This window comes from Macaca mulatta, chromosome 10 (assembly GCF_049350105.2).
Source record: "Macaca mulatta isolate MMU2019108-1 chromosome 10, T2T-MMU8v2.0, whole genome shotgun sequence".
Taxonomy (NCBI): Eukaryota; Metazoa; Chordata; class Mammalia; order Primates; family Cercopithecidae; genus Macaca; species Macaca mulatta.
Window position 1 is genome coordinate 10,278,649 of NC_133415.1, and position 24,372 is coordinate 10,303,020.

General features: G+C 53.6%; 2 protein-coding genes across 5 annotated transcripts in view; one reads left to right on the plus strand and one right to left on the minus strand.

Moving 5' to 3' along the window:
- The window catches only part of CHADL (chondroadherin like), a 12,716-nt gene extending 8,191 nt beyond the window's left edge, over window positions 1-4,525 (plus strand). For both annotated transcript variants that reach the window (XR_003719854.2, XM_028827667.2), the window contains one exon: window positions 4,308-4,525. Coding sequence is in view for 1 of the 2 variants with exons in the window: in XM_028827667.2 (XP_028683500.2) it covers window positions 4,308-4,334 (27 nt within the window). In the remaining variant the exon portion in view is untranslated. The remainder of the gene's footprint in view (window positions 1-4,307) is intronic.
- The window catches only part of L3MBTL2 (L3MBTL histone methyl-lysine binding protein 2), a 26,825-nt gene continuing 5,010 nt past the window's right edge, over window positions 2,558-24,372 (minus strand). The window contains exons 3-17 of one of the 3 annotated variants that reach the window (XR_013398955.1): window positions 20,388-20,521; window positions 17,948-18,071; window positions 17,021-17,100; window positions 15,377-15,494; window positions 14,072-14,206; window positions 13,655-13,743; window positions 10,077-10,308; window positions 9,543-9,619; window positions 9,273-9,377; window positions 8,411-8,558; window positions 7,605-7,687; window positions 6,955-7,256; window positions 6,430-6,538; window positions 4,382-4,498; window positions 2,558-3,895 (exon numbers count right to left, since the gene is read on the minus strand). Coding sequence is in view for 2 of the 3 variants with exons in the window: in XM_001103491.5 (XP_001103491.2) it covers window positions 3,783-3,895; window positions 4,382-4,498; window positions 6,430-6,495; window positions 7,022-7,256; window positions 7,605-7,687; window positions 8,411-8,558; window positions 9,273-9,377; window positions 9,543-9,619; window positions 10,077-10,308; window positions 13,655-13,743; window positions 14,072-14,206; window positions 15,377-15,494; window positions 17,021-17,100; window positions 17,948-18,071; window positions 20,388-20,521 (1,856 nt within the window). In the remaining variant the exon portion in view is untranslated. Of the gene's footprint in view, window positions 3,896-4,381; window positions 4,499-6,429; window positions 6,539-6,954; window positions 7,257-7,604; window positions 7,688-8,410; window positions 8,559-9,272; window positions 9,378-9,542; window positions 9,620-10,076; window positions 10,309-13,654; window positions 13,744-14,071; window positions 14,207-15,376; window positions 15,495-17,020; window positions 17,101-17,947; window positions 18,072-20,387; window positions 21,086-24,372 lie in introns of all 3 variants that reach the window. The other 2 variants (XM_001103491.5, XM_077949496.1) reach the window with 2 other exon arrangements.

Below are 24,372 nucleotides of genomic sequence, written 5' to 3' on the forward strand. Positions count from 1 at the left end.
CGGAACGGCAGCGGTGCTTTCTCCCTGCATCAGCCCCAGAGGCTCGTGTAGAAGCTGAGCTGGGCTCAGGAGTGGAAGCTCCGATGAGTCCACTTCCAGGTCAGGGCTTTAGTTAAAATGGGAAGACACCCCCGGTCCCCACCCCCACACACAGTATGGAAGCTTTGGAATCAGGAACTCTCAGGCTGTTTGACCTAGCCACCCCTTCTGACACAGAAATACTCCTCTCAGTATTGTGGGTTATTTTGATGAAAGCAGCAGTTTCCGGCTGGGTGCAGTGAGTGGCTCATGCCTGTAATCCCAGCACTTTGGGAGGCCCAGGCGGGTGGATCACCTGAGGTCGGGAGTTCAAGACCAGCCTGACCAACATGGAGAAACCTTATCTCTACTAAAAATACAAAATTAGCCAGGCATGGTGGTGCATGCCTGTAATCCCAGCTACTCCAGAGGCTGAGGCAGGAGAATCGCTTGAACCCAGGAGGTGGATATATTTTGGCGGTGAGCAGAGATTGCGCCATTGCACTCTAGCCTGGGCAATAGAGCTTTTTTTTTTAATTTATTTTATTTTATTTATTTTTTTTGAGACAGAGTCTTGCTGTGTCGCCCAGGCTGGGGTGCAGTGGCCGGATCTCAGCTCACTGCAAGCTCCGCCTCCCGGGTTTAGACCATTCTCCTGTCTCAGCCTCCCGAGTACCTGGGACTACAGGCGCCGCCACCTCGCCCGGCTAGTTTTTTTTTTTTTTTTTTTTTTTTGAGACGGAGTCTCGCTCTGTCGCCCAGGCTGGAGTGCAGTGGCCTGATCTCAGCTCACTGCAAGCTCCGCCTCCCGGGTTCATGCCATTCTCCTGCCTCAGCCTCCCGAGTAGCTGGGACCACAGGCGCCCGCCAGCTCGCCCGGCTAGTTTTTTGTATTTTTTAGTAGAGACGGGGTTTCACCGTGTTAGCCAGGATGGTCTCGATCTCCTGACCTCGTGATCCGCCCGTCTCGGCCTCCCAAAGTGCTGGGATTACAGGCTTGAGCCACCGCGCCCGGCGCTTTTTTTATTTAAAAAAAAAAAAAAAGTTAAACCAGTCCGGACATGGGGGTTCACGCCTGTAATCCCAGCACTTTGGGAGGCCAAGGTGGGCGGATCACCTGAGGTCAGGAGTTTGAGACCAGCCTGGCTAACATGGTGAAACCCCGTTTCTACTAAAAATACAAAAGATTAGCCGGGCATGGTGGTGCGTGCCTGTAATCCCACTCGGGAGGCTGAGACAGGAGAATCGCTTGAACCTGGGAAGCGGAGGTTATTTTGCAGTGAGCCGAGGTTATGCCATTGCACTCCAGCTTGGGCAGTAAGAGGGAAACTCTGTCTCAAAAAAAAAAAAAAAAAAAAAAAAAGGCCGGGCGCGGTGGCTCAAGCCTGTAATCCCAGCACTTTGGGAGGCCGAGACGGGCGGATCACGAGGTCAGGAGATCGAGACCATCCTGGCTAACACGGCGAAACCCCGTCTCTACTAAAAACACAAAAAATTAGCCGGGCGAGGTGGCGGCGCCTGTGGTCTCAGCTACTCGGGAGGCTGAGGCAGGAGAATGGCGGGAACCCGGGAGGCGGAGCTTGCAGTGAGCTGAGATCTGGCCACTGCACTCCAGCCTGGGCGACAAAGCGAGACTCCGTCTCAAAAAAAAAAAAAAAAAAAGTAGCAGTTTCTTCCCAGGAATACAAAGGAATTCAAGGCAGAGGGCTCTTAGGTTGAGGCTCAGGCGCTGGCAGTGTTCCAGGCTGGAGATGCTCGCTTGCTGAAGGCACGAGGATGGACGTCTGCCAGTCTCCCTTGATGCCTGTGTCTAGCTTGGTGTCTGGCACCCAGAAGGTGCTCGAGAAGCCTGAATGACTGACTCACTACTAGGTCATCCGGCAGACAAACCTGGGTTCAACCCCACTGCCGTCCTTAACAGGTGTGAATTTAAGCAGCCAAGTTACTACACTGTACTGAGGCTTCCTTTTTCCCATCAGTACCACACAGGGCTACTGTGAAGGTAAAATGAGCCATTTAGATACCTACTTAATCTGGCACCTGGGTAGGGGCTCTTGGTATGATGGAGTTCCTTGCATCCCTTTCCCTGGAGCAGAGGGGCTAGACTGGGTGACCATAAAGGACGAGGCGGGCAGGGCAGGTTCCTGAAGGGTCTGGATTTGGTCTCCCCTGTACCAGGAGCCTCTGTGGGTCCTCAGGCCAGAGAAGCAGGGATGAGGGATTTGCAAATGCCTCCCTGCCAGCAGCCCCACTGCTGGGACTCTTTAAGAACTTCAATTCCCTCCAAGGGCAAACTGAGGCACAAGGTTTCCCAAGAGATCAATACTTCCATCTCCGGCAAATCACGTTGGCCTCTAGGCACCAGCCACACACGGTCATGTGCACACTCCCATTTCACACACACACAAGGCCACCTTTGTGCTAGCCTATGCCAGGAACTACAGACAGGCAGACACAGGCTCCATCGCTGGGGAACCCACGGTCTTTGGGGAGAATGGCACAACCGTAAATAACGACAACATGCGGCTAGACAGGGAACTCAGGCTCATGAGGCAACATTTATTCTTTACAGCCTCGCACACTCGTGTCTTGACTCACGTGGCCTCATCATCGATACCATGAGGTGGGGGGTCAGAACACACTCTGCCAGGAACAGAGATCTAACAAACCGGACTCAAGCAAGCAGGGGATTTAGTTTCTCAGACACAGTCTGGGGAGCCAGTGAGGCTGCAATGGCAGCTGGATGTGTCCTCCAGCTCTGTCATCCTTGTGCTGAGGCTTCTGTGTTCACAGCCCCTCCAGGCATGGCTTCTTCATTCAGGTAGGAACAAAAGGTGAAAACAGCAAAGCCCAGCTCTCCAGAGGCTCCAGTCGGAACTGGACCCTTTAACTACAAAGGAATCTTGATGAGTTACTTTTAGCGGGGCTTCAGAAGCAGGTAGCAGAGCCGGAGTGCACACTCAGGCCACCTTCCTCCCAGTGTCCTCGCCGGGGCATTTCCTTTAGGAAGTGGCGGCAGTCCTCACAAACACAGAAAGCAGCTCAAACTACCACACAGGTCACCAAAATCCATATCCTGGTCACTGCTTCTCAGCTGCCAAGCCAAGCTGGGTCCTCAACATTCCTGGGGAGCTAGGAGGAGCAGAGGACCAGCACATGACATCCCTGGGGAGCTAGGAGGAGCAGAGGACCAGCACATGACATCCCTGGGGAGCTAGGAGGAGCAGAGGACCAGCACATGAGGCTGAGAGGCATTCTGCAAGGTGAATTTTTGAGGCAGAGGCTGCCCCCATCACACAACTCCCTGTCAGAGGACCTCATCCTGCTCAGAAAGCTGCTCTAGAATTTAATTTACATGACTCGTTGGGACAGACAGAGTTCACTGTCTTGTCTTCCACAGTGTGACAGGGGTGGCCCCACCCCTGGCAACTGAGGGCCGTGGCAGGTCCTGGGGAGGCCATCTTAAGGAAGAGCAGGCAGCTAGCGTTCCAGCTTTGGAAACTCTGGCTGGAGAAGGTGGTTCACAGACGAGTTCGGGGGCCTCAGGCAGCCCGTCACATAGGCCTTTCCACAGGGGAGGGTAGAGGCAACAGGCAGGTCCCAGGAGACCCCAGCAGGTCCTCCACCGTCCAGCCTTCACGGCACCAGGCAGAATTTACACATAGGCTCAGTCTCCAAGCCAAAGTGAGGTGGAGGCATGGTGGTGGCGGTAGAGAAACCCCGGGCTGGCTTCCAGCTAGGAGCCAGGCTGGAGGCAAGAAGGCTCAGTCGTCCGTTTCCTCCTTGATGTTCTCAACGGGGACAGGCAGCTCTGGACTTGAAGCCTTGTGGGGCGAGGCCGCATCTAGATGCTCCTCCTTCACACGCACAGCAATGACTGAAGAGGCAGGGGAGGCGGGTGGGTGGGCGAGTAAATAACTCCGGGCGGGGTGGGGGCAGACGGAGGAGCTGGGAAAGGGACCTGGCTCCCTACAGATGGGGGCCTAGGACGCACCTTCACCCTCCAGCTTCCCTTCTGGGAGGGCAGTGGCAGCAGCAAAAGGCCAAGGCCCCAAGCCAGGTAGGCTATGCCAGCGACACTGCCATGTGCCAATCTGCCACCACCCTGCCAAGCACTAGCGGTAGGGGTAGAGATGGAGGGGGAGGAGGGGCCAGGGGCCTGGCTAGAGGGGGACTCGGCTCCGTTCACAGTTCGGCGGTGTCTGGGAAGCACTCTGGGTCCAGTGGTACAGGACTGCTTGGTGCCCAGAAAATGCCGAAGAAACCTGACTCTACTCTTCTGTGCCCAGGTGGGGAAGGACAGGGGTCGTCTCTGAGCACGGAGCAGGCTGGTCCTGCCTCGACCCAGCCCGGTGGCTCTTACTCTCGCCAGGAACGGGCTCCGACGAGATCTTCTTGGCGCCCTGAGGGTCGTCCTCCAGCAGGGGCTTCTTGGACCCCTGTCTGAGGGGTCGCGTCTTGGTGGGCGGGATTCTTTTCCCTTTGAATAAAAATGGATTCAAACCCAGCATTAGGGTTGTATTTAGGTGAGGCTTTACGGACCACGTCTCACCCAGCGGTCAGGCAGCGTGGCAGAGGGAAACGTGCCAGCCTGGGGACAGAAAGCCTGGACTCCAAGTCTGACACCTCTTATTGGCTGTGTGCCCTGAGCTCATATTCTCTCAAATGGGAAGTAATACCACCACCTCCCTCAAACCAAGCCCCAGGCAGTCGTGGTTGTAGCTGCTTTTAAAATCTTCTTTTAAATAAATAAATTTTTTTTGAAGAGGGTCTCACTCTGTCACCCAGGCTGGAGTGCAGTGGGCTGATCACAGCTCACTGCAGCCTCAACCTCCCAGGCTCAGATGATCCTCCTACCTTAGCCTCCTGAGTAGCTGGGACTACAGGCATGTGCCACCATACCCAGCTAATTAAATTTTTTTAATTAGGGGTCTGGCTATGTTGCCCCGGCTGGTCTCAAACTCCTGGGCTCAAGGGATCCTCCCACCTCAGCCTCTCAAAGTGTTGGGATTACAGGTGGGAACCATCTCACCTGGCCCGTTTTTGATTGTTGATTTCTTCCTGCAACATGCACTATTCCCAGTCCTACTGTTTGAATGGTACAGAACCTCTGCCTACTGGATAAATGCCACACCCTCACTCAATTTTTTTGTTTTTTTGAGACAGTCTTGCTCTGTCGCCTAGGCTGGAGTGCAGTGGCTCAATCTCTGCTCACCGCAACCTCTACCTCCCTGGTTTAAGCAATTCTCCTGCCTCAGCTTCCCAAGTAGCTGGGATTACAGGCGTGTGCCAGTGTGCCCGGCTAATTTTTGTATTTTTAGTAGAGACGGGGTTTCACCATGTTGGTCAGGCTGGTCTCGAACTCCTGACCTTGTGATCTGCCCACCTCGGCCTCCCAAAGTGATGGCATGACAATTTTTTTTGTGTGCGTGATGGAGTTTCCCTCTTCCACCCAGGCTACAGTGCAGTGGCATGATCTGGGCTCACTGCCACCTCCGCCCCCGGGTTCAAGTGATTCTCCTGCCTCAGCCTCCCAAGTAGCTGGGATTACAGGTGCCTGCCACCATACCTGGCTAATTTTTGTATTTTTAGTAGAGACGGGGATTCACCATGTTGGTCAGGCTGGTCTTGGAACTTCTGACCTCATGATCCGCCTGCCTCAGCCTCCCAAAGTATTAGGATTACAGGCGTGAGCCACTGTGCCTAGCTGCCTCACTCAATCTTAATCCTGCCCCAGGGACCTGGTTCCTGTTTCAGAACATCCTCTTCCCCACATGGTACCACACCGTGGAGGTGACAGCCCACCTCGCTGTCATGGGCCTGCGGCTCTGAAGGATGGCTTTGCCCGTCCCGCTCTGCCCCTCAAGTGGAAGCCAAGCTGGGCTCAGAATCTGTAGAGTGAGGCCCCACCAAGGCAAATGACACCCCACAGCCCGAGTGCCAGGTGCAGTCCCGCCACTCAGCTGCCTGCCTTTGCTCCTGCCCTCTCCCACCCTCAAAGAGGTCTCGAGGTAAGAATGAGAGCCTTGGAGAGAGCTTCTATTTCTTCCTGCGGCTTTTCCTTGAGAACCTAGCAGCGGCGGCTTGCCCAGGCCAGGCTGTTTTTTTTCTGAACGTGGGCATCAGGGATGGGATCCCCCAACTTCAATCTCTTACCTCTTTTCCTCAGCACCCTGACCATGGCCAGAGACTGAACACTCTCTATTTATGGTCTGGGTCCCCAGAGACAGGATGAAAGGCCCGTAGGCCAAAGAGCAAGGGAAAAGCGACAGGACAGGACCACGAGGAGAGTTGCGCCAGTAGGACAGCACCTGGGAACCTCTGCCTGGGGGCTGACCCCGCCTGCTCCCAGGGGCGCAGCCCACCGCTCCCGGGCCCACGCCAGCCTGGCTGCACTGGGACAGTACTTACTTTTCTTCCCAAACTGTTTCTTTTTCTTCTTTGTGGCCTCTTTGGCCTTCAGCGGTGTGGCCGGTTCTGTTGGTGAAAGACAAGGGTGAAAGAGATGAGACGAGGGTCCCTGGGAGGACACAGGGCACAGGCGCATCCCGAGACCCTGTCCACCCTCCCACACAGGACACCCCAAGATAGAAGGCCAAAGCTTGGCAATGAGGAGAGGGGGGGCTGGAGAACACACAGGACACCCCAAGATAGAAGGCCAAAGCTTGGCAATGAGGAGAGGGGGGGCTGGAGAACAGCTGTCCCTTCTTCCCACCCTTGTCACCACGGCTGCTCAGAGGGACCTGGGTAGTTTACCTGGGTGCACAAGGGCAAGAACATATGACAGAGTGGGCAAGATGAAGGAAGGAGCTCTGCAGGCCAGAGAGGAAGGGAGCCAGAGAAGCCAGGAGCAGGGGCTGGGTGACGGGGCTCACTCTCTACTTAGAGTGGTCCATGAGATGTCTCCATCTCATGCCAAAGAACTGAGATGGGCACAGGGGCCGGGGAAGAAGGAGAAAAGAAGAGGAAAGTCGGAGTCTCTTAGGGTCATGAGAGCCCAGACCTGCGGCCACAGGAGGCTGGAGCTGGTAGCCGGTGAGCTCACACCAGCCAACGGGGTAGATGTCCGGGGACTCGCAGTCCACCCACTGGTCGTACTCGCTGTCCCAGCCATCAAAGTGGATGCTGAGGAGCCGATGCACCACTCGCTTCACCGTGGCCACACAGATGAGCCGGGGCTCCATCAGGTCCACGGCCTCCAGCTTCATGCCCACCTTGAAGCCATGGTTTGGGCAATCCTGGGGCAGAAAAAGGAGGCAGTGGCCAAGCCAGTCAGCTCCCTACCCCAGCAGGCTCGCCCGGGCCTGGAGGCACTTGAAGAACTGGCAGGGAGGAGGCTGGGACTGGAACGCCTGCTGGGGCAAGTTCCTCTAGACAATAATCCCACTGCACCTCTTTCTCCACACTGCCCTCCATGGAAGAGGGACTGGAGTGCCCAGGCCAGAGCTGGGGACTTCCCCCCAAAAGTGGCTGGTGTTAGAAGCAGAGACTCGAGAGAAAGGGGAGGAACTGCCACCGCTGGGAGCAGCAGGCAGGGCCTGTCCTGAGGCCCCCGCAGGCCCCTTGCTCCGCTTGAGTCTCCTCACCATGTTAAAGAGTCTTGATGGGGCGGCTTTCGACTTGGTCTTCTCCAAGTAGTTCTCCCAGCTGAAGGTCTGTACCTCATAACCTGGAGGAGCAGACAGCTCAGATGCAGAGGGAGAGGGGAAGCAGGAAGTGGGCAGGGGGAAAGGACACATGGCTGAAGGAGCTCTGCAGCTTGCTCAGGACCCAGCCTGGAGTCTCCCCAGCAGCCTTCTCAACCCCTCAGGGTGGCACCTGCTCTAGCACCACAGTCCTGTTGTATAGGTTGTTTGCTGACCAACGGGATACATGGGAGCTCTGTTCATCAACAATACACTGGCCACGGGGCAGGGTCAGCCCAGCAGTTAAGGGCTGGTGGCGGGCTCTGTCACCTTTCCCATACACCCTGAAATGCTACACTTTGGGGCCTGACTTGACCAGGAATCTGGACTTGTGGCCCCACCCTGCCCCTTCTGTTTTGTTTTGTTTTTAAAACAGAGTCTCGCTCTGTCACCCAGGCTGGAGTGCAGTGGCATGATCTTGACTCACTGCAACCTCCACCTCCTGGGTTCAAGCAATTCTCTTGCCTCAGCCTCCCTAGTGGCTGTAATGGATTACAGGCACCTGCCACCATGCCTGGCTAATTTTGTATTTTTAGTAGAGATGAGGTTTTGCCATGTTGGCCAGGCTGGTCTCAAACTCCTGACCTCAGGTCATCCACCTGCCTCAGCCTCCCAAAGTGCTGGGATTACAGGTAGGAGCCACCGCGCCTGGACACCCTGCCCCTTCTGATGTCAAGGCCAGCACGTGGTGGCCTCTCTAGTCTTACCTTTTGGGGGTGTGAGCTCAATGTCATTCTTCTGACAGAAGGTGGCCGGGAAGATGGCATGGGAAGAGGCGTGGTAGCAGAACCAGTCCGAGCCATCTGTGGAGGGCCCCCCGTCCACACAGATCATCAGGTATCCATCCAGGAGAACCTGGGGGGTGGGGGTAGCAGGCAGACAGATCATATCATGAACTGCACCCCATCCTGGGTTGGCACCGCACCCCAACAGGGACACGAGGCAGATGGATCCAAACAGATCTAGGGCACAGCCCTCCTGGAGGACACCTGAGCCTCCCTGGGGCACACAGCACTTCTGTGATGCGTCCACGTGGGATTCTTTCTCTTCCCCACTACACAGCAAACGCCACGCCAGCAGGGGCCGCATCCATCCTGCTGGACCGTGTTCTCGGGTGAGCACACGCGCCTGGCATGGAGCGGATCCGCGGCGTGGACGAGTCAGCAGCCTCCTCCAGGAAGGCCATGCAGGGGCGGGGGGTGCTGCTCAGGCTGAGGCGATGAGGAAGTTTGGAGCAAGGTGACCCCCGCTGTGGCTCTTGCCTAGGCCAGCACTCAAAGGAGATGGCACACAGCAAGAAGGCCCCAGGGAGGTGACAGGGAAGGGCCCACCCTGACACAGGACCCGGCTCAGGTGTTGAAGAAGCCCTCGTCCAGTGAGCCTTGGACCCTGACATGAAAGCAGATTCTGAGCAAGGGGCAGGCCAGGCCCCACCCACAAAAGTCAGGGACTCTGGGCACAGCCAGTGATGAGAGGCTGTGCCAGAGACCCCCTGACAGTGGCGAGTGGAGTTAGAGCTCTGGGCCACATGGGTCCCCTTGTGGGGGCCGGAGGCCGGCCCTGGCTCACCTTACAGACAGTTGCCACGCAGATGTTGCCCAGATTCAGGGGGTCAATGGCCTCCAGCTTCATCCCTTCCTCAAACCAACCACCTTCTGTGTAGACGGCTCGTACCTTAAAGGAATGGGACAGCTGGGGACTCCCTGGGCAGGCCAGGGGGAAAGGTAAGGGAAGCAGGCCTCAGGAGGGAAAGGGACGGTCCCAGGGGAAGAGCCAGGTCCCTCAGGCCCGGAATGGACCCATGGCCGAGGGGAAAAGCGCCCAAGGGCTGAGTCTCACCTTCTTGAACAGGTAAGGAACGGCATCACAGTAGATCTTCCGGAAGGTGGGGTGATGGGCCATGTCACTTCGCCTCTCTTTGGAGGAGATGGATAGGGAATGAGGGAGAGAAGGGAGTTGAAGGAGGCTCCTGGGCCATCTCCGCACCTCCCCTGGGAATGTGGGGCTGCTCTGCACATGTTCTCAGCTGTCTCTCTGTATCTCAGGGCCCCCCACCCAGAGGAGCAGACAGAAAGGTTGAGGTCAGAAAACATCCAGAGCTCTCTGTAGGGCCTCCCCAGCCCTCGAAACCCGGACTGCTCCCATATGACATGGCAGAGGATCGGGGCTGCTAGCATCTGCGTTCAAATCTTGATTTTACCACTCACAAGTTGAGTGGAGTGACTTGTCAAGCTCTCTGGAGCGCAGTGTCATCACCACAGGGTGGCCATGCCGACCTCCACCTGCTGACCTGCTGTGAGGAGTAGGAAGGTGCTCCCACCCCATCCCTGGGAAGCACAGCGTGCAGTCCCTCTGGCCTGGGGCTCTGCTAACCTGACATCTTGATGCCGTGGCCCACACGTCGTGACCAACCCACTGGGTGGATCAGGGGGCTCCACATGTGGCACCAGAAGTCGTCGTCACTGTCACCATCCTCGTAGAGGAGCCGTAGGCGACCCCCGATTACTGTGTCCACCACGGCCATGCGAGTGCGTGACACCTGGGACTTGTCCACCACTTCCAGCCGCATGCCCTGCCTAAAGGGGTACTTCATGCTCTCCACCATCTGAAACGATGTCAGAACACAGACCTGCTATGGCTGAGGGCTCCTCCCACCCACCCTCCTGCTCTGTCTCTTCACGGTGAGTGGAGGAGAGGGAAGGTGTGGTGTTATCCCCCCCCACACCGTCAGTCGGGAGGTGGCAGATGAGACCACCTGTGCTGCCAGGCTCACCTTGGCCCTGACTCCCTAGGAGGACACAGAGGGAAGGCACACAGCTCGCAATGGGCATGCCACTTCTCGCCACCAAAACGCCAATGAGTTGATGCAAGTCATAAAACACACTTTAGACTAAGGAAAAGTGACCCAGAGAGGTCACGCTTGCCCAGAGTGACAGAGACTCATGTGTGCCAGAGCTGGGCCTGGAAGCTGGTGTGCAGCCCATGCTCTTCGTGGCCTCTGCACTCTGATCCCCGGGCACCCTGCACTCCCCGCCACCTCCCAGCCCTCTGCCTGTGGCTCATACGAGACTCATGTCCAGAGAACTGAGTCTTCCTGTGTCCCTTTCCAGTGTCCCCTGCGTCCAGTTCCGACTCTGACCCTGATGGGCTGCAGCTCTGCAGTGCTTTCACAGTGCCTCGGTGGCAACCGACCTAATGACGGATGGTGACCAAGATGCCCTCGAGCTGCCCTACAGAGAGCCACGGTGCTGGGGTAGAGGAGGAGGAGGTTCTTTTTGTTCACTGTGACTTCAAAGCCGTCCTGCCTGGGGCAGGGAACAGGTAGGGTGTAAGGCTTTTCCAGCCCCAGGGCACGGCTGGGTCAGGAACCGGCGGAGCCTAGACTAAGCAGCGCTACTTCCAAACACACACAGAAGGTCTCAGAGGTCACAAAGCAGCCAATAGGCAAAGCTGCCACAGGGGTCCTAAACCAGACAGACCCTCTGGCCCAGCTCAAGGGCTTGGGATACGCCCTGACACCAATTGCCTGTCCCACGTCTGGTATCCCAGAGGCTCACTCAGGAGAGTGAGAGACAACGCAGGGTAAGGCCTGGCTCAGGGCCCCTCTGGGCTGCCTTCCCTGCCACGTTCTCTTCCTCTACAGCCAACACAGTGCAGACCACAATCCTACGCCATTTTTGTTTTTGTTTTTGTTTTGAAATGGAGTCTCCTCGCTCTGTGGCCCAGGCTGAAGTGCAGTGGGCACAATCTCGGCTCACTGCAACTTCGGCCTCCCGGGTGCAAGCAATTCTCCCACCTCAGCCTCCTGAGTTAGCTGGGATTACTGGTGTGTGCCACCACACCCAGCTAATTTTTGCATTTCTAGTACAGCCAGGGTTTTGCCATGTTGGCCAGGCTAGTCTGGAACTCCTGCCCTCAGGTGATCTGCCGACCTTGGCCTCCCAAAGTGCTGGGATTACAGAGTGAGTCACTGTGCCCAGCCCAACTAATTTTTTTTTAAGAGACAAAGTCTCACGGTGTTGCCTAAGCTGGTTTCGGACTTCTGGCCTCAAGTAATCCTCTCGCCTTGGCCTCCCAAAGTGCTGAGACACTGAGACAGGTATGAGTCACTTTTACCATGTACACGTGACTTAATTTTTACTAAATCATTTCTTTTTTTTTTTTTTTTTGAGACGGAGTCTCGCTCTGCCGCCCAGGCTGGAGTGCAGTGACTGGATCTCAGCTCACTGCAAGCTCCGCCTCCCGGGTTCACGCCATTCTCCTGCCTCAGCCTCCCGAGTAGCTGGGACTACAGGCGCCCGCCACCTTGCCCGGCTAGTTTTTCGTATTTTTCAGTAGAGACGGGGTTTCACCGTGTTAGCCAGGATGGTCTCGATCTCCTGACCTCGCGATCCGCCCGTCTCGGCCTCCCAAAGTGCTGGGATTACAGGCTTGAGCCACCGCGCCCGGCCTAAATCATTTCTTAAAATTAAATGCCAAACAGATGATTCTGTGCCACACAGGAGTCCTAAACCAGACAGAATCCGACAGCCCAGAGGGGCCCCAGGCCAGGCCTTAGCCTGTACTGTGCCAGGCACACCCCTGGCTTAGAACCGAGGCTGTATTACAATTACTCGTGTGCATGGCTTTCGTTTCCTCTGCCAGACTAAAGATTTCTGGATGGCAGGGTCTGTATTCTTTGTATTCCCACATTGCCTTGTAAACAAGTATGTAAGGCTGGGCACGGTGGCTCACACCTATAATCCCAGCACTCTGGGAGGCCGGGGTGGGTGGATCACTTGAGGTCAGGAGTTCGAGACAAGCCTGGGCAATACGGTGAAACCCCATCTCTACTAAAAATACAAAAATTAGCCACGTATGATGGTGCACGTGCACCTGTAATCCCAGCTACTTGGGAGGCTGAGGCAGAAGAATTGCTTGAGCCCAGGAGGCAGAGGTTGCAGTGAGCCAAGATTGTGCCACTGCACTCCAGCCTGGGCAACAGAGCGAGACTCTGTCTTAAAAAGAAAAAAAAGGCCGGGCGCGGTGGCTCAAGCCTGTAATCCCAGCACTTTGGGAGGCCGAGACGGGCGGATCACGAGCTCAGGAGATCGAGACCATCCTGGCTAACACGGTGAAACCCCGTCTCTACTAAAAAATACAAAAAAACTAGCCGGGCGAGGTGGCGGGCGCCTGTAGTCCCAGCTACTCGGGAGGCTGAGGCAGGAGAATGGCGTAAACCCGGGAGGCGGAGCTTGCAGTGAGCTGAGATCCGGCCACTGCACCCCAGCCTGGGCGACAGAGCAAGATTCTGTCTCAAAAAAAAAAAAAAAAAAAAAAGAAAAAAAAGGCTGGGCACAGTGGCTCATGCCTGTAATCCCAGCACTTTGGGAGGCCAAGGCAGGCAGATCACGAGGTCAGGAGATTGAAACCATCCTGGCTAACATGGTGAAACCCCATCTCTACTAAAAATACAAAAAAATTAGCCAGGCATGGTGGTGAGCGCCTGTAGTCCCAGCTACTCGGGAGGCTGAGGCAGGAGAATGGCGTGAACCCGGGAGGCAGAGGTTGCCATGAGCCGAGATTGCGCCACTGCATTCCAGCCTGGGCGACAGAGCGAGACTCCGTCTCAAAAAAAAAAAAAAAAAACATATGTAATAAAATCTATTGAGTGAACACTTCCGAAAAATTCTATGAGCAAAGGTAAGGTTCTGGAAGAGCAAAAGGCAGACAAAGCAGCATGACTGGTGCGGTAGGAGCAGAGTCTGGGTGGGGTGGTGGCTGACACCAGGCTAGAAAGGCAGATGGCAACCATGTAGCAGCAGCATTTGTCTCCAGCCTGGCAAAATGTGGAGCTGCTGAAGATCATCAGGCAAGAGAGTCTCAGATAACATGCTCCAGTGAGTAGCATGGAGGATGGAGAAAAATGGAAGAGCAGAAGAAGGGACATCAGTTAAGGGCTCACTGCCGACCTTGATGTGGAAATCCACGGGAAGCGTCCTGGAGCCCACCAGCCGTTTCATGAGGTAGCCCTTCCAGTCGGTGAACTTGGCATGGATGGCTGTGGAGGCACCAGCAGAATCCTGGTTACAGACTGACGACACCTCCACCGACAGGGACGCTAGCACCGACCCCGAGTGGGGGCCCCTCAGCAGTGGGGAGGAAAATAGCTGCCTCTCGAGGCCAGCAAGGACTTCATCCGAGAACCTCAGATTCCACACATGGATTGGCTCCTGGGCCTCTGAGACGGGGAGGGCAGGAAGCCAGGGGGCAAGTGGCTTCTGTTCTAACAAGACAGAGGACTCCCATTCTACCTAACACAAGCAGAGGACTCTCCCTCTACCAGGGGCCCTGCACGAACAAGAGAGGGAATGTTCTCATCAACTCACTCCGTGGGGGCACGAGGATCTTGCTGTTGATGGCACACCAGCCAATGGGGTGGACATCCACAGTTCCCAGGTTGCACCAGAAGTCATGGCTGGCATCATTTTCAAAGCCTTCGTACCGAAGCAGCACCCGATACCCTGAAAAGAAAGGAAAGGGCACCTGTGAAGGAGGGTGAGCTGGGGAAGGTATGCTGTGTTTTTTTTATTATTTTGAGACGGAGTCTTGCTCTGTTGCCCAGGCTGGATTGTAGTGGCGCCATCTCAGCTCACTGCAAGCACCGCCTCCTGAGTAGCTGGGACTACAGGTGCCCGCCACCATGCCTGGCTAATTTTTTTTGTATTTTTAGTAGAGACGGGGTTTCATCGTGTTAGCCAGGATGGTCTCGATCTCCTGACCTTGTGATCTGCCCTCCTTAGCCTCCCAAAGTGCTGGGATTACAAGCGTGAGCCACCGCGCCCGGCCTGGGGAAGGTATGTTGTTAAGCCATCTCTTGTCTCTAGCCTAAGCTGGACTTCCGGCACCTATACTTCCAGGCACGTGTATTCCTGTTGTCCACAACAGTCCTAGTCAATCAAATTCATGCTCCTAGTTAGGAAAGCATTATGGCATGGTGCTGAGAGTTAATTCCCTATAACCTGACCATCCCTGGAATGAATTTTACTTTTTAAATTTTTTTCATTTTTTGTAGAGACAGTGTCTCACTACGTTGCCCAGGCTGGTCTCGAACTCCTGAGCTCAAACAATCCTCCTGCCTCCGCCTCCCAAAGTGCTGGGATTAGAGGTGTGAGCCACGACACCTGGCCCCGGAACAAACTTTATAAATTGGGGTTTCCAGCCAGGCGCGGTGGCTCATGCCTGTAATCCCAGCACTTTGGGAGGCAGAGGATCACCTGAGGTCAGGAGTTTGAGACCAGCCTGGCCAAGATGGTGAAACCCCGTCTCTACTAAATATACAAAAATTAGCCGTGTGGTGGCCAAGTGGCCTGTAGTCCCAGCTATTCGGGAGGCTGGAGAATCGCTTGAACCCAGGAGGCAGAGGTTGCAGTGAGCTGAGATCGCACCACTGCACTCCAGTCTGGGTGAAAGAGCGAGACACCATCTAAAAAAACAAACAAACAAAAAATTAGAGTTTCCAAGTCTGCCAAGCTCTGTGTTCCCTTCTCTGGTAGAAGAATCCTTAGAAGTGGGGCAGAAACCCCAGTAGGTGGGATTTTTATGAAGCCAACTGCTGCCTACAACACTGTCCACCCATCTAGAGATGTCACCCTGCAGACACATCGCTGGCCCTGCCCTGGCCAAACACCCACCTGCTGTCTGGATGACAGAGGCGATCCAGTACACCCGGCTGGGGAGCACAGCGTCGCTGTTGAGCACCTCCACCTTCATCCCTTTCATCACATCCTCCCACTGGTCATAGAGTGGGACCTGTGTGGCGATGAGAGTACGGAGAGAGTGAGCTAACGGCGCTGGCAGGGGAGACGGGCTGCCTCATGACCTCAGTCAAGTCCTCCTTTGCACCTCCACTTTTCGCATTACCCACTGTGTGCAGAACCAGCCTCTAGGGATAAAGAGATGAGGTCCCCTGTCCTTGAAGAGTTAAGCTGGGGAGTGGAGGTGGTGGGATGCAGGGTGATGCCTAGAGACCGAGTCAGACAGAACCGAGTCCTAATCTTTACAGGACTGGTTTCTTACTGTATCATTTTGGGCACATGACGGCTTGGTGAGCCTGGATCCCTTCGTGCCCGTGCCAGCCTGAGCAATGGTGGGGCAATGTTCTTAGCACAAATATACTTTCCTTCAGTCATCACTCAAACCTGTGCTCTGGGCATCATGACCCCCTCATTTACACACAGCCATCCACCTTGCAAGTTTACTCTCTACCTTCCCTCCTATTAAAATGCTCCAGGGGGCCGGGCGCAGTGGCTCACACCTGTAATCCCAGCACTCTGGGAGGCTCAGGTGGGCAGATCACCTGAGGTTGGGAGTTCGAGACCAGCCTGACCAACAGGGAGAAACCCCGTCTCTACTAAAAATACAAAATTAGCCAGGCGTGGTGGTGCATGCCTGTAATCCCAGCTACTCGGGAGGCTGAGGCAGGAGAATCGCTTGAACCTGGGAGGGGGAGGTTGCTGTGAGCCGACAGTGCCATTGCACTCCAGCCTGGGCAACAAGAGTGAAACTCCATCTCAAAAAAATAAATAAAATAAAATAAAATGCCCCAGGACAGCACTGGGGTGATTTAGTTGCCTTCCCAGTACCTAATCCTCACTTTCCTGCCAATGGTGCTTTTGACTCTCCTTTGGGAAAATCACTTTTTTTTTTTTTTTTTTTTTTGAAGAGTCTTGCTCATCACCCAGGCTGGAAGGCAGTGGCGCAATCTCAGCTCATTACAACCTCAGCCTCCCAAGTTCAAGGGATTCTCCTGTCTCGGCCTCCCAAGTAGCTGGGATTACAGGTGCCCGCCATCACTTCCAGCTAATTTTTGTATTTTTAGTAGAGATGTGGTTACACCATGTTGGCCAGGCTGGTCTCGAACTCCCCACTTCAGGTGATCCGCCCGCCTCGGCCTCCCAAAGTGCTGGGATTACAGGTGTGAGCCACTGTGCCCGGCCAAATTCACCTTTTTTATTCTCAGCCCTGGCTTCAGCCAGTTGGGGTATCCCATTCCATCATCCTGGTCACTTGAGTTTAGTTCGTCACAGATCCTGGACACAGCTGTGCTAGCCCAGGCACCTAGGGGCAGGCTTTTTACAAAGCAAATTGGATTATATGTGTTAGACACAGGTACGAGGCAACTCCCCTGGGAATGAAAATGCTGAGCCTGTTAGAGAATTCAGGGCAAAAACCTCCCCACTGCCACCGTCCAGCCTGAAGCCACCCAGTGAAGCAGGTGGAGGAGCAGCTCCATGGCCGGCTCCCTGGCCTCCCTCCCTCAGCTCGAGGGCACTCACGTGCTTGAAACAGCTGACAGGAGCAGCCTTGTAACTGTGATCCTTTAGGAACTTCCCCCAGTCGAAGCCCAAGACCAGAGCTGCAGAGCAGAAAGAGGACGAGTCAGGCTGGGAGCCTGAGCAGCAGCCAGTCTAGGAGCCTGGACCCCAAGGGCCCTGTGGGACCTGCAGAGGTAGGTCCCCCACCCCCAGCAGCCCCTCTCACGGCGCTGCCCACGACACCCTCCTTCACTCCTATACCTGCTCCTCCAGTGGCCATGAGGGACCACTGTTGACTGAATTGAAAGGCGGCAAGACTCAGGAGTAAGGAACATTCAAAGGGAAATTTCTTGCCCTTCTTCCCCCAAAGAGGAAAATTCAAATATCCCTGGGCTTAAATTCCTCCCACCTCCCTCAACCTGATTGGCCACACCCAATCTAAATGTGGGGGAGGGGTGCGCACACGCCAGGGCCCCTGCAACTGAGCTCCTGCCTGCTGAGCTCCATTTCAGTTAGAAACTCAGAACAGTGATAGCAGAGTTGCTTTATGCATACGTTTAACTTGCTTAGCAATTGCTGTACACTCAGAGAAAGAGAAACAGGCTCCTTTCCTCTCCAAACCTGCCTTCAACCAGATCCGGGCCTTCATTGCCCCAGGGAAACAGAAACCACAGGGAGAAAAGCAAAGAGAAACAAAAACAGCCAATTCTTGGCGTTTGAATGATCATGGGTAGGAGTCCTGGTGATTTAAGGGTGGCTGAAGGGATTTTTCTGGGTAATTTCCACAATCCCCAACAGGTGAGGCAGGTGCAATCCGTGGTGACCCTGGCTTAGCGCACTTTCCACCTGGCCGGTTTGCCCAGTCTTCATTCCTAGAAAAGGCCACCCCAAACCCAGCCTCCTCCTCAGCCATGGCAGCTTCCTAAGCGGAGCCCTCTGCTATCTTACCGTCTTGTCCTGTTGGTGTCCCATCTGCCAGCTGTCCTGTCCCTTGGGAGTGGAGGAAGGCTCCAATTTTGGCAGACCAGGCAGCCTTGTGCAGGACTTTGGCTTTCTTGGTGGGTGGTTTTCCCTGGAGAGGAGAGAGGCTATGTGTAGCCCAGCGGCTGGGATCATGACTCTGGATTTGGGCTGCCAAGTTGAAGTCCTGGGCTTGGGTCGGTGACTTAACTTTTGGGCTTCAGTTTCTTCATGTGTGAAACAGTGATGACAGTAACAATCCTGAGCTCAGGGGGTGGTTGTGGGGAAGGGTCGGGGGTGCTAGGCAGGGCTACAGAGCAGGGAGAGACCCATGTTCTATCTTTTAAGCCTTTCTGCCGTGCCAGATTCAAGTCTCAGTCATCTCCTTCCTCCAGTGTCGCTACCAATAGATCCAAAGCAAAGAATGGGCCTCACAGGGGGCCAGAAACGCGCATGAACTGGGAGGCAACCTTCTGTACATACACGAATGTTCAGGAGAGGGTCCACGGCTTTCATCAGGTACTCAAAGGGGGTCCTCCCTTTCCAAAGGGAATGGCCACTGATCTGGTCTGTATTTTGTAACTTAAGCACTGACCAGGAATTTACTAAGGAGATCAGTGAAGCAGAAATCTGGGTTTAAGTCCCAAGCAAACATAGGGGAAAATCCCAGTTCTACAATTTTTAGTAGTATACCTTTAAGTAAGTTACTGAAATTTCTGAGCCTTTATAAAAAGGAATTTTTTTAAAAATCAAATTTTTAAAGATCATTAATTGGACTGAGAATGTCAAGCCCTTAGCGAGTACTCCCAAACTGTAGCTATTAATATTACCAATATTATTCTTAGCTCTCTGAAGAGAGGGACCTTTCTGTGCCTTGACTAACATCTACAAAATGGGGAAACACTGGTAATTGTCTCACAAAGGCGATAGTGTATGAAGCAGTAAGCAGGCTCTAGAACACAGCAGTTTCTAATAAACATCGGTGGTCCTCAAGCTTTGCTGCACATTAGGATCACCTGGGAGCTCTTTCAATCTCTGTCCAGGCCACACGCCATCCCAGTTAAATCAGAATCTTTCGGAGTAGGACCCAAGCATCAATATATTTTTTTAATTTTATTTTTCTTTTTCCCCAGGCTGTAGTGCAGTGGCACGATCTCAGCTCCCTGCAACCTCCACCTCCCAAGTTCAAGCAATTCTCCTGCCTCAGCCTCCTGAGTAACTGGGACTTCAGGCGCACGCCACCACACCTGGCTAATTTATGTATTTTTTGTAGAGACGGGGTTTCATCATGTTGGCCAGGATGGTCTCCATCTCTTGACCTCGTGATCCACCCACCTCGGCCTCCCAAAGTGCTAGGATTATAGGCGTGAGCCACTGTACCCGACCAGCATCAATATTTTTTAAACTTTCCACGTGATCCCAGCTTGCAGGCAAATTTGGGAAGCAGTGTTGTGGATGCTGGTCACAGCTACTGGGAAACAATGTAAGATCAAGCCCCTGAGCTTAGGTTCCAGCCTCAATTCTGCCATTCTCTTCGTACAGAGCCACACTAGGTATGTTATTCTACCTCCTTGGACTTCAGTATACTTAATAAATGTGTGGGTTCAACACCACATCCAAGAACCTTTCCATCTCTAAAAATTCTATAAATGTCAGTAATTTAGAAAATTGGCAAGACTTTCTAGGTAGCTGCCTGTGACATGGAGTCAGACAAGGCACGGACTTCCTGAAGCCACCATGGCTGGTGAACCTTGGGCCTGTTTCCCAGCTTCCTTTCAAAGGATGTATAAAAGTGTGGGGTGAAGACCAAGGGCGTCAGCCTTCCCCAGAGTTCTTGTTTAAAATGTACCAAGAGGCCGGGCGCGGTGGCTCAAGCCTGTAATCCCAGCACTTTGGGAGGCCGAGACGGGCGGATCACAAGGTCAGGAGATCGAGACCATCCTGGCTAACATGGTGAAACCCTGTCTCTACTAAAAATACAAAAAACTAGCTGGGCGAGGTGGCGGGCGCCTGTAGTCCCAGCTACTCGGGAGGCTGAGGCAGGAGAATGGTGTAAACCCGGGAGGCGGAGCTTGCAGTGAGCTGAGATCCGGCCACTGCACTCCAGCCTGGGCGACAGAGCAAGACTCCGTCTCAAAAATAAAATAAAATAAAATAAAATAAAATAAAATAAAATAAAATAAAATGTACCGAACACACCAGACTCTGGGGGATGAGGGTAGGGAATGGACGGTAGCTTCAGGAACCTATAATTTAAAAAGCTCCATAAATGGATTCTTCTGTCCACTGAAGTTTGAGAACATAATAAATACCAGCTGGCCACCAGCAAGGGGCTTTTCAAACTTTCCTGGCCCTTGCCTTCAGTCAATTAGTGGCTCCTATCTCAGCACCAAAGGCCCCGGGAAGGACCCAGGTGACTGCCTCTCACCTGTAATCTAGCCAAGATACTGGCTTTCTTGGAGTTGGAGGAGTAGCTCCTGGAGCAGGAGACGCTGCAGAACCTCTTGGTCTTGGAGAAGAAGGCTTCCCTTGTACCCACGATACCACACATCTCACAGACAGCTGGGAAGAGAACTTAGCACATGACTCACCCGATACGGCCACCTCAAAGCCAACAAAATGATGGGCCCTTCAAAACCTGGGGCACTGCATTAACCAGGTGAGCCCCTGCCCCGACCAAGGCTAATGGAGTAAGAGAAGGAATGGGAGGTACTGGCATGTATATCCTGAATCTACCTGAACAAAGTGCTGCTGCTTGGCCTCCCTTGGCTCCATATGTCAACAGAGGAGCTAATGGAAATCCATGAGGACAACTGGGGGAATAGGTGAGTGTTGAAAAGTTTGTGAGAGGAAAGTGAGAAGAGGCCAGGCATGGTAGCTCCTGTCTGTAATCCCAGCAGTTTGGGAGGCCAAGGAGGGAGGATTGCTTGAGGGCAGGAATTCGAGACCATCCTGGGCAACCCAGCAAGACCTTGTTGCAAAAAAACACAAACAAAAAAAACGCCTGGTGTGATGGCACACGCCTGTCGTCCCAACTTCTTGGGAGGTTAAAGTGGAGGGGGGGACTGCTTGAGCCCAGGAGGTTGACGCTTCAGTGAGCCATGTTTGCACCACTGTACCTCTAGCCTGGGCAACAAAATAAGACACTGTCTCAAAAAAAAAGGAGAGAAAAAATTTATAGGAAGAAAAAGTGCCAGAGTCACTTAACCTCTATGGCTCTACTTTCTCATCTATATAGTAAAGGGACTGAACTAGATCTGTGTTTTTTTTTTTTTTTTTTTTTTGAGATGGAGTCTCACTCTGTCGCCCAGGCTGGAGTGCAGTGGCCCAATCTCGGCTCACTGCAAGCTCTGCCTCCCAGGTTCACGCCATTCTCCTGCCTCAGCCTCCCTAGTAGCTGCGACTACAGGTGCCGCCACCAAGCCCGGCTAATTTTTTTGTATTTTTAGTAGAGATGGGGTTTCACCATGTTAGCCAGGATGGTCTCAATCTCCTGACCTCATGGTCCGCCCACCTCGGCCTCCCAAAGTGTTGGGATTACAGGCGTGAGCCACTACGGCCGGCTAGATCAGTGTTTTAATTGTGACTTCATTTTTTTTTTTTTTTTTGAGACAGAGTTCGCTCTTGTCACCCAGGCAGGAGTGCAGTGGCGCCATCTCGGCTCATTGCAACTTCCGATTCCCGGATTCAAGGGATTCTCCTGCCTCAGCCTCCTGAGTAGCTGGGACTACAGGCGTGTGCCACTACGCCCGGCTAATTTTTTGTATCTTTAGTAGGGGTTTCGCCATGTTGAGCAGGCTGGTCTTGAACTCCTGACCTCAGGTGATCCGCCTGCCTTGGCCTCCCAAAGTGCTGGGATTACAGGAGTGAGTCACCGCGCCTGGCCCGTGACTTCACTATTAGACCCACCTGGGGAGCTTTTAAAAATGCCTGAGCAGGCACAGTGGCTCACACCTGTAATCTCAGCACTTTGGGAGGCCGAGGCAGGTGGATTACCTGAGGTCAGGAGTTCATAGACCAGCCTGGCCAATATGGTGAAACCCTATCTCTATTTTTTATTTTTTATTTTTATTTTTTTTATTTTTATTTTTTTTTTGAGACGGAGTCTTGCTCTGTGCCCCAGGCTGGAGTGCAGTGGCGCGATCTCGGCTCACTGCAAGCTCCGCCCCCCCGGGTTCACGCCATTCTCCTGCCTCAGCCTCCCGAGTAGCTGGGACTACAGGCGCCTGCCACCTCGCCCGGCTAATTTTCTTGTATTTTTAGTAGAGACGGGGTTTCACCGTGTTAGCCAGGATGGTCTCGATCTCCTGACCTCGTGATCCGCCCGTCTCGGCCTCCCAAAGTGCTAGGATTACAGGCTTGAGCCACCGCGCCCGGCCGAAACCCTATCTCTACTCAACATACAAAAACTTAGCCAGGCGTGGTGCTGGGCGCCTATAATCCCAGCTACTCGGGTGAATGGGGCAGGAGAATCCCTTCAACCCAGGAGGTGGAGGTTGCAGTGAGCTGAGATGGCGCCATTGCACTCCAGCCTGGGCAACAAGAGCGAAACTCCGTCTCAAAAATAAAAAAAAAAAAAGAAAAAAAAAAAAAGCCTGAACCTAAAATTCTAATGGTCTGTGATGGGAGATTGGCACCTATAGTTTGTTAAAAGCTCCCCTAGATGATTCTAATGTGCAGAATCCCGGGTCTAAGTGGTCTCTAATGGTTCCTTCTAGTTCTAAATCCTAAGATTCTAAAAGAAGGGTTGGAAGAGGATAGAAGAGAGAAAGATAAAACAGGCAAGGGATGAAAAGAAGACAATATGAATAGAAAGGAAATAAGGCTGAGCGCAGTGGCTCACGCCTGTAATCCCAGCACTTTGGGAGGCCGAGGTGGGCGAATCACAAGGTTAGATTGAGACCATCCTGGCTAACATGGTGAAACCCCATCTCTACTAAAAACACAAAAAATTAGCCGGGCCTGGTGGCGGGCGCCTGTAGTCCCAGCTACTTGGGAGGCTGAGGCAGGAGAATGGCCTGAACCCGGGAGGCGGAGCTTGCAGTGAGCCAAGATTGTGCCACTGCACTCCAGCCTGGGCGATAGAGCGAGACTCCATCTCAAAAAAAAAATAAAAAAATAAAAAAGGAAGTAAGATTCAACAGCAAAGAGTATTAGATTACTCTTGTAACAAGTTTGGGGCCGGGTGCAGTGGCTCACACCTGTAATCCTTGCACTTTAGGAGGCCGAGGTGGGGGATCACTTGAGCTTGGGAGTTCAAGACCAGCCTGGGCAACATGGCAAAACCCTGTCTCTACAAAAAAAACCACAAAACTTAGCCAGGCATGGTGGCATATGCCTGTAGTCCCAGCTACTCAGGAGGTTCAGGTGGAATGACTGCCTGAGCCCAGGAGGTCAAGGCTGCAGTGTGAGCCATTTTCACACCACTGCACTCCAGCCAGGGTGACAGAATGAGACCCTGTCTCAAAACAAAAAAAGTTTGGGATCCAAGGGATGGCAGTGTCATCACAGACTAGCCTGCCTCTCTTCACAGGCAGCCCACACATGGGAGGCCGTGACACAGGGGTTCAGCAGCTGTCCAAGCATCACATTTCTGAACTCAACTGGCTTCCAGATGATCCACAGGGATTCTCATCTGCCTGCCCCCAACCCAATCCTCCTACCCAGGGTCACTTTATCATGTATTACCTCCCCACTCCCACCCTGACTTCCAAGCCACAAGCTATTTGTCCCTTCTCAGAAAGGAACCAAAACACTTTAGGTTTCCTATCTTCTAACATCCAGGCTGGAAATCCACTGTATATACTTACACAAAAAAGCAGCACCGTGTTATTCAGCGGCATCTAAACTGTGCTGGAATACACATTAGTTGTATGAAAGAATGAATGAAGTCACAATGTGAAATTAGACTGGGGCCGGGCACAGTGGCTCACTTCTGTAATCCCAGCACTTTGGGAAGCCGAGGTGGGTGAATCACCTGAGTTCAGGAGTTTGAGACCAGCCTGGTCAACATGGTGAACCCCCACCTCTACTAAAAATACAAAAATTAGCTGGGTGTGGTGGTGGGTGCCTGTAATCCCAGCTACTTGGAAGGCTGAGGCACGAGAATCACTTGAACTCGGGAGGTGGAGGTTGCAGTGAGCCAAGATCATGCCACTGCACTCCATCCTGGGCAACAGGGCGAGACTCAAGTCTTTTTTTTTTTTTTTTTTTTTTTTTTTTTTGAGACGGAGTCTCGCTCTACCGCCCAGGCTGGAGTGCAGTGGCCGGATCTCAGCTCACTGCAAGCTCCGCCTCCCGGGTTTACGCCATTCTCCTGCCTCAGCCTCCCGAGCAGTTGGGACTACAGGCGCCTGCCACCGCGCCCGGCTAGTTTTTTGTATTTTTTTTTTTTTTGGAGACGGAGTCTCGCT